This window comes from Eulemur rufifrons, chromosome 19 (genome assembly GCF_041146395.1).
Source record: "Eulemur rufifrons isolate Redbay chromosome 19, OSU_ERuf_1, whole genome shotgun sequence".
Classification (NCBI taxonomy): domain Eukaryota; kingdom Metazoa; phylum Chordata; class Mammalia; order Primates; family Lemuridae; genus Eulemur; species Eulemur rufifrons.
This window is the reverse complement of record NC_091001.1, coordinates 39754907-39771293: the sequence shown is the minus strand read 5'-3', so window position 1 is coordinate 39771293 and position 16387 is coordinate 39754907. Positions and strand designations below refer to the sequence as shown.

At 43.6% G+C, this 16387-nt stretch overlaps 1 protein-coding gene across 4 annotated transcripts in view; it reads right to left on the bottom strand.

The window, feature by feature from the left end:
• Positions 1–15476, bottom strand: part of RFX8 (regulatory factor X8) — a 50266-nt gene extending 34790 nt beyond the window's left edge. For 2 of the 4 annotated variants that reach the window (XM_069494727.1, XM_069494728.1), the window contains exons 1-3: positions 15353–15476; positions 7666–7727; positions 6446–6532 (exon numbers count right to left, since the gene is read on the bottom strand). Coding sequence is in view for 1 of the 4 variants with exons in the window: in XM_069494726.1 (XP_069350827.1) it covers positions 15353–15424 (72 nt within the window). In the remaining 3 variants the exon portion in view is untranslated. The remainder of the gene's footprint in view (positions 1–6445; positions 6533–7665; positions 7728–15352) is intronic. The other 2 variants (XM_069494729.1, XM_069494726.1) reach the window with 1 other exon arrangement.
• Between the last annotated feature and the right edge of the window lie 911 nt (positions 15477–16387).

The following is a 16387-nucleotide window of genomic DNA, read 5'->3' as shown; positions in this document are numbered from 1 at the left end:
TACTGACAGCCCCCCCATCTCCACCTGATGTCATTAGAGGAACTCAAGGAAAAAGGAGTCTACCTGGGCTGCCTTCTTTTGCTAGGCTGAGGTTGCAAAACATTGGGTCTGGGCATAGGGGTGCAGGGGAGATGCAAGATGCCCTGATGCGGTGCTGGCTGTACAGTCCTGGGGGCCAAACCAGCTTGCTTTCTTCTTATCACCTTTCAGAGTTTTCTTTTGGTTGCTTCTTGCATTATCTCCAGGGTTTACAGTTGTGCTTACTGTGGCGGGGCAGGGAGAAACGGGTCTACAACATCTTGTCCCAACCAGAAGTCCCCACTATCATATTTTAACTCATCATATTTTAATTTATTAGGAAAAATCATGTAATTAAGCATTCCACTCACTAGTAACATTGGTTTATAATGTGTATGTGGCTTGATTTCACAAAGTATCTGTGGTAGCTTGTATTAAAAATCATATACAGGGAACAAGATGGTGTAGATTCACTTTTCCTTGCTCCTGCCTCCAAGATAACTAAATATTTGGAAATTATTCAACAGACAGTGATAGAAGAGCCCTGAAAGCTAGAAAGAAGAAGGTAGATTAGGTAGGAGTAGAGAAGTGACAATGTGGTGAGTTCCCTGGGTTTTCGTTTTGTTTCCCATATACCCCTGGACTGGGCACTGGAGAAACCTGCAAGCCAGCATGGTCAACAGGCATAGACATAAATCCCAAGAAAAGCCTGCACTCTCTGGTCAAAGGACTGGGCAAGGGAAGGGAAGCCCAACAGAGACATAGTGGGGGACTGCAACCGTCACTCCACAACTGGGCTATGGGCTGACGACCTGATCAGCTTTGAAGTCCTGGTGGGTTGACAAGTTCCTCCCATACACACAGGGTACTGGCAGGTTGATCTACCTGCATGGACAGAGGGACAGCAGTGAAGCCTCAGGCCAATTCAATACCCATTCCACACTTGGAGCACTGAAAGGGCAGGTTGTGCTACCCACATGGCATCATCAGCAGAACCTGGTGTCTCCCTCCCTATGCCAAGGGACATAAAGAGATCCAGGCCCAGCCACTCTGGCTCTTCTCACTCCCTGCAGAAGGTGGCCCAGGGAAGTGGGTTCAGCCCCTGAAGGTGGCACTGGTAGACATTAATCAGAAATCCCAGCAGTGCTAGAAGAATGGAACAGACTGGAATCGCTCAGAAAACTAAGCCATCATGGGAACTATAGCCCACAAAAGTAGGCCAGAACCTACATGCTAAACCTAAACAGGGAGACTGCCTTCTATCTATTAATAAAATAAAAGATTTATATAGGATCAAGAGTCTACTAATATCACAATAAAAATGCCCAGGATATAGTAGAACCTTGCCATAATTCCAAAAGCCAGGTAACCCACAATTTGCATGAGAAAAGACAATCAACTGATGTCAATACTTAGGGGAATCAGATGCTGGAATTATCCGGCAAGGATTTTCAAGCAACCATTAGAAAGTTGCTCCAACAAGTAATTATGAATTCTCTTAAAACAAATGAAAAGACAGAAAACTTCAGCAAAGAAACAGAAGTCATACAAAAGAACCGAATGGAAATTATAGAACCAAAAAATACAATAACTGGTATAAAAATCATACATAAATATCATGAAAAAATCATGCAGGCATGATAAAATAAATACATCAAAGAACAAAGCAATATGCTTAAGAGCATTACTGAATGTTTACTATGTGCCAGATGCTGTTCTCAGCATTTTCCTTGTATCGATTAATTTAATCTTCACAACAGCCCCATAAAGTAGATACTGTTATTACCGTTATTTAATAGATGAGGAAACTGAGACACAGAGGGGTTGAGCGGCTTGCCTAAGATCACACAGCTTACTAGTTAGAGTGAGGCAATCTGTTCCAGAGTCTCTGCTGTTATCCACATGTAGTGTTATGCTGCCTTTCTGGGAGAATTAAAATGATTTCAGTAATTAGATTCAATGGAACATTTCTTCTAAGACTTCTGCAAAAGCCTCCTATTAGTCTCTCTATCCTAGCCCTCGTCTCCTTGTTCAGATTGTTCTCTCCCACTCTCTTGTTCATCCACCAAAGTCCACCCTCAGGCTCTCCTGTTCTTTAAGCTCATCTCTGCCTCAGGCCCTTTGCATTTGCTCTTTCCTCTACCTGGAATGCTTGCTTGTCCCAGATCTTCACTTGGCTGGCTCCTTTACTGCCATTTGCTCAAATGACGCTGTCTCAGGGAGGCCGTCCCATGACTCCACTGTATTGTCTTCAGGTCACATTGGCTATTGTTCCTTTTTAATTCTTTCTCCTTGACTAAAGCTCAAGGAGAGGAGAGGCTTTATTTGTCTTGTTCACTGCTGTATTCTGACTTACTGTAGGAACTCCCGTACTTGTTGAGTAAACAAACAAATAAATGGAGGGTAAGTTACAGAGTTTTTGTTATCTGAAAACCAGAGAGGTGAATGTTTTTTATTTTGAGACCTAAATTTTAAGAGGGATTTGCCACACAGGCCCTTACATAAAAGATATCATATAATAAAATAGATGACATTTTCATCAGTACAGTTCATTGATTATTAACATTGTAACATTTATTATATTTCTGCCTCCTGAAATACATATTTAGTAAGTCTTGAAATGTGGCATTAGTTAGGAAGTTATCCTTAAATCTAATGCTTTTAAGAAAATCTCTTAGTCGGCCAAGACTTTAAAGTTTATCAATTATTAAATATTTGTTGAGCACAGAGTACAATGACAAGTGGCTGCTCCTGGACTTATGAACAAGCCAATGTCACCCTTGCCTTTATCTTTCTCCCCTGGGAGTCCTCCTCTTTCTCACTGATGATAAAGCCTATTTTTCTTCACCCACAAAGACCATTTCTAACCCCGCTCTCTGTGACATCTGAAACAAATGCAGAGTTCTTGGGACACTAACGGCCTCTCCCCGCCCCCACCCCTGCCCTGAGTGCTGAGTGCCTGTCTTCCTGGAGTGTGCAGGGCTCTCCGTGCTCTGTCAGCTGGCTGACTGCTGGGACATGGGGCAAACAAGTCCAAGATCCAGGTGCAGCCTCAGGAGTGTGCAGGTCAGCAAGTGAGAGACGACATCTGCCCAGGGAAGGCCTAACGGTAACCGGAATAAGCCTCTCATCACAGCTATTCCCTTCCCCAGCTTCTCCATTTCTGCTGATGTCACTTCTCCGTCTTTGTGACTAAGGGATGAATAAGAGATCGAAGGGGAAGAGCTGGTCTGAAGCAGAGCATAATCACTTTGTTTGAGGTTGAGTTTGAGGTTTTGGTGGCACAGGCTTGTCTGAGTCATCTCTGTTCCCTTCTAATGACACTGACTCAACCAACCGCCGGTTCCCGAAGGTCCTGGCGCTGCGATCTTTCCGCCTTGCCTGTGGCTGGGTCAGGTGCACCCGAACGAGGCCCATCGCTTGCTCCTCCTTAATCTGATCTTCGTAAGCCTGAATTCTGAGTTCTCGGTTCTTCAGCCGTTTCAGTGCCCACTACGACTGAGGATATGTCTTAGTCTGTTCCTGCAGCTATAACAAGACACCTTACACTGGGTAATTTATAAAGAAAAGAAATTCATTTCTTGTAGTTCTGGAGGCTGGAAAGTACAAGATCATTGGTGCCACAGAGTCAGTGTCTGGTTAAGGCTCATTCTCTGCTTTTTTTTTTTTTTAACATAATAATTGTACATATATAGAGGGTCGACGTGATGTTTTGATATGTGCGTACAATGTGCAATGATCAAAGCAGGGTATTTAGGTATCCATCACCTCGAACATTTATCATTTATGCTGGGAACATTTCAAACCTTTAGCCATTTTGAAATACACATTACATTGTTAACTATAGTCACCCTACTGTGCTGTTGAACACTAGAACTTATTCCTTCCATTTAACTGTATGTTTTTATCCATTGACCAACCTGCCATGCCCCCACCCCACTTCCTAGACTCTGGTAACTACCATTCTACTCTCTACCTCCATCAGATCAATGGAATAGACCATGTAATATTTGTCTTTAGGTGCCTGGCTTATTTCACTTAATATAACAACCTCCAGTTTTCGTTTTGTGCTTCTAAGATGGCGCCTCGTTGTTGCGTCCTCACATGGCAGAAGGCAGAAGGACAAAAGGGCAAAAGGGACGGATGCTGTGTTGTTGAACTTTTACATTCAACATGAATTTTGGAGGGACACCAACATTCATACCACAGCAGGATAGAAACAAACAAAGCTCCATGGTTTCTGCCCTTATGGAGGTTTCAGTGGTGATGATTCTACCCTTTTCCACCTTATTTCTCGTAGGAAGGCTCTGAAAGACTCATAGACAACCCCCATTGCCCAGCCTGGCAGTCAAGGCCCTCCGAACTGGCCTTCCAGATTCACCTTCTACTAGAGCGCTGCACACTCCCGCACAGAAGGAAGCTCGCGCCTTCGCATCCCTTCGTCTTTGCTCGCTTTCCTTCCTAAGCCTGGAGGTCATCTGCTCTCCTGCCTCCCTCCCCTACACCACCTGCCAAAGTTCTAATCTGTCCTTCAAGGTTTAGCGCAAAGCCCAGCTCCCTCATAGCCCCTTTGTGATCCCCTGCCCAAAATGTGCACTCCCCATTTTTGAGGACCTTTTATACATTTCTGACACCCATCACATTGCACTTGGTATCAAGCTAAATGTACCGTCTTAGCTCCCCTGTTAAGCTATCAGAGAGAAAGATCTATGTCTTGTTCATATTGGAGGCTTCTCATCTCTCCACCTCAGCAGGCACCTTACACATAGTGTGCTTTATACAAAGGGTGACCATATAATTTGTTATAATTTGTTTTCTAAACTAGAACATTGTTGAGAGTGAAAGGGGCACTATTAATAGTTATATTGGGGTACAAGTGAAACTGAAACTATCCTTGGCTACTTGGACATATGTCATCTATTTATGCCAAATGAAGACTCAGTGACTAGTTTGTGAATTAAACTGAAGTGCTGGTTTTGTAGCTGGGCAGTGAGCACGTGACAAAGCGCAGGAAGGAGCCTTTCCTAAAGCTGCCATTATTGGGGATGGTCCTGCTGGCTGGGTGGTCCCTGAGGTATGTCCAGAGGGAATGATGGGATTCAGGATGGTCCCATTAGGCAGAGACAGGAAGGAATGGCACCATGGAAGGATAGGATGGCGGGAGCAAAGACAGAACTATGTTTGACATATAGAGAGGAGTATGGCTGAAATTATGGTTTATATTGGGAAAAATAGGCAACATGGCTAGAAAGTGGAGCAAGAAGGAACTGGGCTGCTAACACCTGCCTAGGGGGGTGGTCTCTATGCAGGAAGTAAGGGCAGACACCCTAGTGTCTCTGAGAAGGAGAGAGACAAAGCAAATCCAGAATTGCAGGGAGATTAGTCTGGTGGCTGTGGTTAGAGTGGGAGAGGGAAGACAGGAGGCCATATGAGATCTCTGGAAATAATTTCAGTGTAAGATGACAAGGGCTTAAAGGAAATATCAATACCAAAAAGAGTGAGTCAGGAGAACTGAAAAGGAAATGTTAACAGGGCTTTGTGACCCAAGGGAGCAGGGGCGGCTTTGGGGTGACACTTTGTACAGATTCTGCCTGTTGATATCATAGATCAAAATAAGGAAGTCAAGGTGCAGAGACAATTTGGAGGAAGATTATAGGTTTAGATTTCCACATATTGAGTGTGAGGCACCCGTGGGCCCATCTAAATGGAAATGTCCAGGAGACAGCCACAGACGAATGCCCGCAGCGGGGTGGGGGCAGGACCAGTGGCAACAGTTTAGAAGCCATCCACCTGTGGGAGGCGACAGGTGAGAGGTGGAAAAAGATGAGGTGTCTTGTGGCCAAATAGCAGGAAGAGGAACAGTGGTTATCAAGGTCAGATCTTGGGAACTGCCTGTACTGAATGGGGAGGGGAGAGATGAGGAGACAGAGCAGGAGTGTGTGTGTGTGTGTGTGTGTGTGTGTGTGTGTGGGCAGAGGGACTGGCACAGAGTCCTGAGGGCTAAAGGAAGTTTCAAGAAAGAACTGCCAATTCCATGTTGCCTATTTCTCCCCAGTATAAATCATAATTTCAGCTACACTCACTTCTATCTCTGAATATGTCAGTTGTGTCAAGTTCTGCATAAAGGTTGAAAAGAATAAAGACTCACTTGGTGAAAAATGGCTCTGGCAATTGTATGACACTCAAAATGAAAAGTATCCAAGGAACTGAACCAGAAATGGATTTCTCTGGCCAGTGATGTTGCCAGAGGCTGCAAAGGTGTTGTTGGTCGAAGGTGTGTTGATGTGATGTGTGTGTTTCCATCCTTGAGGAAGACTTCAAGGCAGAACAACCAAACAGTCAGTAAGATACAACCAAAATATGAATGATTCAAATATTAACCAGACTTGTGACCCAAGACCAAAGTACCCAAACGATAGATACTAACCTATGATACCTTTTTTCACCTAGAAGGTAGCAATACTGGGCATAGAAGAAAGAACTTTTCTTGATGCAGATCCCATCATAATGATACCTGAAAAATAAAGGTTGTCTTTAAAATTATGTCAAACTGCTGACATGCTTTATGGAGGCACAGAGGAGGTTAGCTAACGAAGACTTGGAGTTCTCCTGGTTTTATCATGGGCTCCATTTATTCTGAAAAGCTAATCCTTCCGCCTGACCAAGCTCTGTTAGATAGACAAGCAACTTCATATTATTTCATACATATCAGCCTTGAAACGGGCTGATATGGACACTGTATTCTGTTTTCCCAACTTAGGACATTCTAATCTTAGAGAGATGAGACGGGGAGAGCCTCCTGTGCCCCCGCCATTAACCTTTCTAAGGTGATGTGCAGCGACACCAAGGTTCCCTCTCCTGAGAAATGGACTCAGGTTCTCAGAAACCCAGTAAAGAAGGCAGTTTCCTTCCCTGCAGCCCAGACCCTCCTCTGCTGAGCCCAGGGAACTGCAGCAGCTTGTCCAGTCTCAGAGCAGAACACGTTTTCCAAGCTAATTATTACCCAATGCTAGATTTGGCAAACTCTTCCCCTGTCTCCCATTCCTTCACGAGTGTCAGCCCCTTCTCCTCATTTGGATTTGACCCCTTCTCACTGATTTCCTATCTCAGTTTAAAACAAACAACAAATAACAGTAATAATTGAGTGACAATTATGACATGATGCACCTGATAATGCTGGAATTTCCTTTTGCATTAAAAATATAAGCTTGGGACCTAGCCTCCTGAATATAATTCAGATATGCTAATTAGATGAATACTTAGAAATTTTAGTTCGAAAAGCAATAAAATAGTTCCATTATTCTATGTGTGTATTTAAACATTTCAATAATGAGACAATTACATGTCCAGACATTTAAAGTGTTGAACAACAACAAATATATACACACACACACATATACACATATAAATACACACACAGAGTGACTTTTGTATTTTAACAAAATTCTTAAGAAAATAAAGACCAGTATTTGGTTTCAGCATCTCTTGAATGATTTCAGGAACTGGATTTAATTTGGATTGTGGGCACTCTTTGATAACAGTTGTTATTTACAGTTTATTTTGTTTTGCATTTTTTGTCATTCATTTTGTGATTTTCTAAATCCTGGTTTATTAACATTTAAGATAAAACAAACATTATAAACGTACCTGGCACTTCCTCTTGTGCCCAGCCTCCGGGTACCAAGATCAGGAAAAACCAAGCGCACTAGCTAAAAGAATAAGCCAGATTTTAAGCTGCAATTCAAAAATTTAGAAACAAACTTCCGATTTTTTATCTTACAATGTTTAATTTGTACTTCCTGTTTTCTAATCATAAAGAAAATAAATGTCAATGAAATTTGGAAAAAAAATCAGACAAGTCTGAAAAAGAAAACACACCACTCAGAGAAAACTGCCTTTTAAACCTCAATGTCATTCCTTCCAGCCTTTTTCTCAAAGCCTCCATGTGTATCTATGTTCTCTGGGCTCACATATTAGACACCTGGCATCGCACAATTAGCATATCTGCAGTTTTGCATTCTACTTTCTCCTCTCAACACTATACCATAGACATTTCCTCCTGTCATTAAAAATTCTCTGGAAACAGGGCTTATTACTAATTACATCATAGTCCATCCTGTGAGAATGCTGTGATTTTACTGTTTTCCTCTTTTTCTGATGTGATAGTCATTTCCACTTTTTGTTATTCATTTGTTTATCTAATGTTCTCACTTTCAAGGTTTTGTTAGCGAACGCTGTGAAATTCTGGAATAACATAGCCACTTCCGATGCAGCTTCTCATTTCCCGGTTATCTTGTCCATGTACACGTCGTCGAGGACACTGACGTCACACTCAGGATCGACAGAAGTCTCTTCCAGTTTCCCAATCACAAGAGGTTCGTGATGTGCATGGCATCCAGGTGTGTGTCTGTTGAGAGTGGACATTCTGGTGCATGAGCAAATTACAAAACACAGAGCAGGGTAGCCATGATCTTCGGAGCTGTCAAGTAAAGATTTCTGCTCTTTTTCTGTATCTCCTCCATGACCATCCGGCCCTGCTTCTGCTTGGTTTTATGTCACATCCCTCTTTCCTTTTTCATTAGCTCCAAAGCAGCAGGATGTGACAGAAACATGAAACGTTTCTCCTCTCGTCTGGCTCTATGTCCTACCTCTCCCTACAGGAAGCCACACGTGCCCGGGTGTGAAGGAGGCAGCAGGAGCGCAGAGACGGCAAGGGTGACACAGACGCCACAGTCATGAGCCCAAGCGCAGAGGGTCTTTCGGGGAAGGAGAACCAAAATGCACAGAAGAAAAACAAATGACAAGAGATAAAAGGACAAGTCAGCCAAGTTTAAAGCCAAAATAAGAAGCCAGAAATTCCTGTGGTTGACAAGAGATTCTGACAATTTCACCTCCTCTGACTTAAGAAAAGTCACTCAAAGCCTTCCTATATACCTAGTTGTAAAATAAAATCAAGATGCAAATAGTAGGTACCTAAGGGAATTATTAGAAAATATACAGCAGGCTCAGATGTGGACACTCAGGGATAACCTGGTGTTTTGGAGGAAGAAGTGGAAGCAAACTGCCTGGTTGACTGTAACATAATAATGTGCACATTTGATATTAGTGAGTCCCCCTCAAGCCCAGGCTACCCTGTGATTTCATTTTAATAGAGAGAGCAGGCACATCACAGTTAAAATAAAATAAAAAAAAAAAAACTGGGATAATTATTTGCAGAAAATATATTTAAGTTAAAAATTATATCCTTAATATATACAAATCTACAGGAGAAACACTGATACCCTGATAGAAAATGGTCTGGTGACACACACACACACACACACACACACGATAACACATGTGGTACACACACAGGATACACATGACCAAAGCATACACAGAAAGGCTTAACTTTCCCAATAATCCAATAAATGCAAGTAGAGACAGCTAACTATAGTTTTTACCCAACAAGTTGTCTAGGTTAGGAATATTATGAATTCAGGTAAGAATATCACGAATTATCAGTGTGAACTGGCGACAGTTGTTTATAGTTGGTTGTGAAAAGCAATTTGGCAGGCCTCATTTGAGAACCTATCCTAGGGAAATGACCAGATACAGGTGGGGATTTATGTGGCTTAGAGCAGAGGAAAATCATAAACGACCCATATTTCCAATAAGGGATATGGTGAAATAAATTATGATACATCCAAAAAATGTTTTACAGACATTGTACACCGTGCATTTGAAAATATTTTAATGTGAAAATGTTTATGATATTTGAGGCAAAAATAATAACAGTTAATATTTCTTTGATGCTTCCCATATACCAGGACTATTTTTTTCTCTTTACATGTGTTTTCTCATTCACTCCTTAAAAGAACCTCCTGAAGTGCTATTATTAATATTTTCATTTTGTATATAATAAAGTTGAGACACAATATGGCTAACTTGCCCAGGGTTACAACCTAAGAAGTCTGATTCTGGGCTGATGACATTAAAAATTATACCATATTACATGCTGGCTATCTATTCATCTACCTATCTCTATTTATCTACCTACCGATCCATCTCTATCTCTCTCTCTCTCACTAATCTATCTACCTACCTACCTATCTTTGTAGTTAGGGTCTTGACAGGAAGCATGGCACAATCAAATGAAAATAACTGAAGAGGGGTTTAACAAAAGGAATTCCTTACAAGAGGTGTGCCCAGAAGATAGAGACGCAATAAGAGATCATGTAGTACCCAAGGCCCAAAGAGGAGACAGAAATAAAGCTGGGAAGGATAAAGTCTTCAGAGGGGTCCTTCTGTCTATCTATTTATTATCTGTCTGTCTGTCCATCCATCGTCCATCCATTCATGGATCTGTCAATCCGTCTGTCTACACAGTATCTATACAACCAGATGAGGCATGAAGACAACAGGCAACAGGTAGCAAAGTGAATTGTGAGTCACACACCCTAAGGGACTTGCATCCTCAGGCATTTGGCCAAAATTTGGTTATAAAACTCTCCAAAAGCCCTCAACTCTAATCACTCACAAGGAGGGAGAGAGAGGAGGAAGACTAAGGGGCATTCTTGCTGCAAGACCCCCCATTTTCCCTGTGAAGGACATGCAGAAGGGATGTGGGACAGTCACCTCAGGCCTCACAGAAGGGGATTCATGAGTCACTTGAAGAGCTTATGGTGAGGCCTCTGCAGCTAGTGTCTGGCAATGGCCTAGGACGCCCAGTGGGCAGTGAGCACAGGGCTGGCCATGGCCGCTGTTCTGGCTTCAGCTGGCACATCAAGAATGGTGAGTCCTTTCCATGGCCAGAAGTTGGCCACATGTGAGACAGAGCTGGCATGTGGGAAAGCCCAGACGCTGCCCAGCGAGGCCTGGGACGGGCAGTCAGGCCTTGGCAGCCTTGGGAGGGGGACTGCTGGGCAGGCAGCAAGTGACTGCCAGAAAAGAGTCCTTCACCAAGCCACGGGATGTGCACTGGGACATTTCCAAGCGGGGGGCTCCGAAGAGCCCATCAGAGGGCCCAGGGGACAAGGAGCCCACCTGCTCCCCAAAGCATGCAGCCATGAAGTAAGAACTTTCCAGCCACTCTTATCTCCTTCCCTCTCTCCCAGAGGGGACAAACCACACCTGGTGAGCTTGGGGAGGAGGAAGAGGGCATGAAGCCCCCGCACCTAGTTCTCTGTGGCAAGATACCCAGCCTGAGCAGAGGGGGAAACTGCTCCATTTTCAACGGAGTTCGGAGTGTATCATCTGGGACCGGACACTCTAAGCACCAGGCTGATCCTGCTGGGTGAATTAGAGTGACAGCAAGACTGTATCACCCACAGATTTCTGGCGAGGTCATGCTGCCTGCTCGAATGCCCGCTGAGAGGCTGGGGGAAGAACCACACCGTGGGCAGGTACAGAGGGACACGGGAAAGGAAGCCGCTCAGCTGGTGACATATGCATGAGTGTGTGTGTGCACGTGTGCAGGTGAACTGCACTCATGTGGCTGTATGTCTAGACAGGGAGGCTATAGCTGGTATTCATTTTCTTCTTTTTATACACTTTTCTCTAATTTCCACATTTCCTACAAAGGGGATATATTCCCTTTATAATCAGAAAAACATCAGTAAATGTTATTTCAAAAGAGGAAGTCAGCCTTCCGGAAATTCCCTAATCCATGTAAAGTATCACTTGCACCAGCGATGAGCATTACCCGTCATATGCCCAGGACTGCCAAAAAGAGCAAGAACAATCCAACATCTGCACAGGAACTCGGTGTGAAATCAACTCCATTCCCCAGGGAGGAGGGAGGAAGTGAGAATTGGGTATTTTGTTGTTTCTCTTGTAAACATGCTTTGGGATCATATCCTCTTCCCCTTCCCCTCCCTCCTCCATTTAGTCACAAATTCAGCAGCACAGAGACGCTTCCCAGCTTGACCGAAGTGGCCCATTCTTTCGGCAGATTTCCACGAGAACTTAAAGCCAGTACCCTGGCATCTTGGGGAATGGGTTCTAAGGGGAGTATTAGGATGAAAAACGCTACATAAATGCACATTGTTACACACTGGAGTCTCTTTTTAAATTTTTCTTTGGCATACTCTACAGTGGGACTGCTGTAGAGGTGAAACCACCGTGTGACAAGATCTTAAAAAGATTCTGACAAAGAGTTTTTGCTATCATAGACAAGGAAGTAGGGATCCAGTGGTGCCAAGGCGTGTCCGGTTATCGTCACCCACGTCCCTCTGAAAGGCTCTTAGGTGGGTACATAAGAAAAGGCTGTAGCGCCAGGATACCCAGAACTCAGCAAAGCCTTGGACGAAGTTTCCCAATATTCTGAGTGACAAAATGGCAAAGTGTGGGCTGAGTGACAACATAGCTGGGGCAATTTCGGCTGGTTGGAAAACCCTGTTCAGAGTCACCCAGCGAGATGGAGTGATGAGAGATGTGCTTTTCAGTCGTGGCAGCTTGACCAGGCTGGGGAGGCTGGATGACCTCTTGAGAGTCCAAAAGACAGTGATCAATAGAACTGCAGGTCAAACTGAAGAGGGGAGATATACTAGGAACAAGGGGATAGCCACTCTTGGGTTCAAAGAGCTAGCTGCAGGATGATAACCATCTGATTATAACAACTACAACATTTTGTACATACATAGAGTATTTCACGAAACCATTCTAGGAGGCCTAGCTTAATTTCAACTCATTTGAAAAATTACTTAAGGGTTGTTTTTGTTGACTTCCAACTTAGAGTGAAACCAACAGAGTGATATAGAAAAAGAGAAGCCAATAGTACCAAAAAGAAAAACAAAAAGTAAGTGCTTCTGTTCTCTGAGCACACCTGGGGCACTGGGTTGTACCCTGGGAGGCACCTTTAAGAGGAACATCAACAATTGAAATCATAATGAAACAGGTGGGCAAGGAGGTGAAGGTCTGGAAGGCAACAGTACTCAGGGTGGTGACAAGAAGACAGGGAGTTGTTTCAAATATTTGAGTAGCTGCCATATTAGAAGATTCTATGATTGTCAAAAGTGCAGAATTTCCACCAATGACCAAGAAGTTTCAGGAATGCAGATTTTGATATTAAGAATGCATCTAGACATTTTGATGTTTTGAAAATAAAAACTGGAATCCACAGGATTGCTGATGGGAGGATGACTTGGAGCAACCACCTTGGGAAACAGTGTGGCCCCATCCCTTGATGTTGGTCGGCCATGCACCTTCTGCCTCTGCAAGTTCACTCCTGGACATACAGGTCCAAGAGAATATGTTCACATGCACACCAGGACACACGTACACAAATGTTTACAATGGCAACATCTGGAAACAACCCAAATGCTTATCAATGGGAGGGTGGATGCACAAACTGTGAAATATCATGCAACAGTCAATTGAATTTAGATGAATCTTAATACAATATTAAGTGAAAAAACTCGCCCCAAATTGCAAACAACACAATATCCCTTTTAATAAAGTTAAACAACAAAAATTAAAAATAGGCTTTTTAGCAATACAAATAAATGCACTAAAACTCTTTTTCAAAAAGGCAAGATATTGATGAATAGGATGATGGTTGCCACCAGTGGGGAGGGCAAGGAGATGAGATGAGGGGGAAATGGCAACATGGTTCCTTTTGGGTGGTGGGTCCACAGATGCTTATCAAGCGCTGCATGCATCCATGATGAAAGTGTGTCATGAACCAGTCCAGTTCTGTCCACCTGGGGACCACTAAAAAAAGGGAAAAGGAAGGAAAGAGGGAAAGAAGAGAGAAGGGAGGAAATTGAATTGCCAGCTTTGTGGCCCAGTGAGCAAGCTCCTCGTCACCTAGATTGTTGAAGCCCGAGCCAGATGGCCACTCAAAGTGGCATGGTTGTGCAAGTTGTGAACTGCACCACAACCCCTGATGAGGAATTGTGTGGGTTTTTATCAGCCTGGGTTCTGCTTGCCAAGCCACAAATCCTGATGCGGGGCTGTTTGTCCAGAGGAAGAACTGCCTTCCTCTGTGCAGAAATGTGCTGTCCCCTCACCCATCTCTCTGCCCCTGTGGCTGTCTCTGCCCTGAGTGGGCAGACTGTTCTCATAAAAGGCTCCCAGCCAGTGGTGCTTTCGAAGAGATCTTGTATTTGGTGTGCACTTGGACCAGGTGACTTCCAACATCTCTTTGAACTCAAGAAGATTTTGTGGGGAATAGCAAGTGGAAAGAGCTCTGAACCGCAATTTAAGAGGCTGTATTTGCTGCTCAAGCATTGCAACTAGCTGTGGGACCCTCAGCTTTAATCACTCCTGGTATGTTTTCTTCTTTTTTATTTTTTATTTTTTATTTTTTATTTTTAGTTTTTTTGAGACAGAGTCTTGCTCTGTTGCCCGGGCTAGAATGCTGTGGCGTCAGCCTAGCTCACAGTAACCTCAAACTCCTGGGCTCAAGGAATCCTTCTGCCTCAGCCCCCCGAGTAGCTGGGACTACAGGCATGCACTACCATGCCCGGCTAATTTTTTTTCTATATATATTTTTAGTTGTCCAGATAATTTCTTTCTATCTTTTAGTAGAGACGGTGTCTCACTCTTGCTCAGGCTGGTCTTGGACTCCTGACCTCGAGCGATCCTCCCGCCTCGGCTTCCCAGAGTGCTAGAATTACAGGCATGAGCCACTGTACCTGGCCCTGGTTTGTTTTCTTAACCATGAAACACTAATGCTACCTGCCCAAACTAGGGGGCTGTGACAACCAGAATAGAAGTTCAATAAAGACAGGGATTTTTATCTATCTTTTTCATTATTGTATCCCCAGGATCTAAAACAGTGCTTGACATATAGCAACTGCTCAATAAATATTTGTAGAATGCAGAGGGTCTCAGACTATCCATGTGCTAATGTTTGCTGTATGGCATATAGTCCAACAACAAGTTCCTGGATATAGGTCTTAACCTCCAGAGGAAATCTTTAAGAGCCAATGAATTCTCTAAGTACTATCAAATTGTGGGAAGCATCAGTTGTCTGACACCACAAAGTGGCTCCCAGAGCTTGTGTGGTGCTGAGCCTTGGTATTGCTATGCAGGGAATAATGGCCCAGCAAACCTGGCTCCCCAAGGAGTGTTTGGAGCTGCCACAGTTACATTCCCTTAGATGCCGCCCATTCCTCATCTTTCCTGGAACTCACTATGAAGTGTGGACAAAGGAAGTTGGCCAGCAGAATGGCTTTTCAATGGAAATGAAGCATGTTGACCATCTGATCGGTTTCCCAGGATGAAGCCAATTATACCCTTTGAGAACCGTTAGACCCAAATACATTTCAAAATTTCCTCAATTAACTTGCTTCCTTTCCCCCACCTCCCTTACTTTATGAATACGGTATTCTAAATCTTCACAACCTACCTTCCCAAACGTTGCTGGGTTAACCTGGTTCTGAGTGTTTTGCCCACAGGTCTCCACGTAAATCTCATACATGAGACAGCGAGGCACACTGTACCCTTCGCAAATGCAGAAATTATCAACCAACCTGGGGGCAGAGGAGGACAAGGAAGAGGAAATTGGCATTTGTTTTTCTAGAGCAAGATATTTTGACAAAACCAATGGCCAGACACATGTGTGGGGTCCCCAAATAAATGCAATATGTCTAATTTATTGAATGGAACCCTGCAAAGGCTCACAACCGGCATCAAGAATGTGTCCCTTTGTCCTTAGGCCAGTGTTAAGCGTATTGATTATGGGCTTTTAGATTATCAACATAGTAGGTTTTGGTTTTGTTTGTCTGGGGCAGGTTGATGTGCTAAAAGGAGGCCCAAATTATTGGGCTCAGCAGACACTATTTCATACACCTTTGTAAAGGTTGCAACATCCACAGAACTGTAAAGTGGAGAATTATTTACTCGGCTTCCGAGCCCATGCGCTTACATCTTTTCCTCCCTTATTCTCTCTACTCTGAAGTAGTAGCCTGCATGGTTCTCAACCCCCTGCAAATTTAGGGCAGGACACTATATTTTAATTCTTTGAGTTGCAATGAGATGTAAAATGCAAGACATCAAGAGACAGAGAGGCTGCATATTTTTATTATTCTTTATTTCCTGTTGGGTACAAAATGGCATTTACCTGTCACTTGCAGTGCCTGTGGCTTCTATTTAAGGTAGGACCTTCAATTGCCCAAATGCTCCTGGCCCTGGGGCAGGGTGCCTTCCCTGGCCGTGAAGGGCTCCACCTGAAGTTCACAGACCACACCCAGCAATGGCTGTAAATCCCTGGTGTTCCTTGGCTTGTAAATGCATCACTCCAATCTCTGCCTGTGTCTTCGCATGGTCTGCACATGGTCTTCTCTCCGTATGTCTGTTTCTCTGTATTTTCTAATAAGGACACTGGTAATTGGATTTAGGACCCACTCTAATCCAGTAAGACCTCAATTTAACTAACTACATC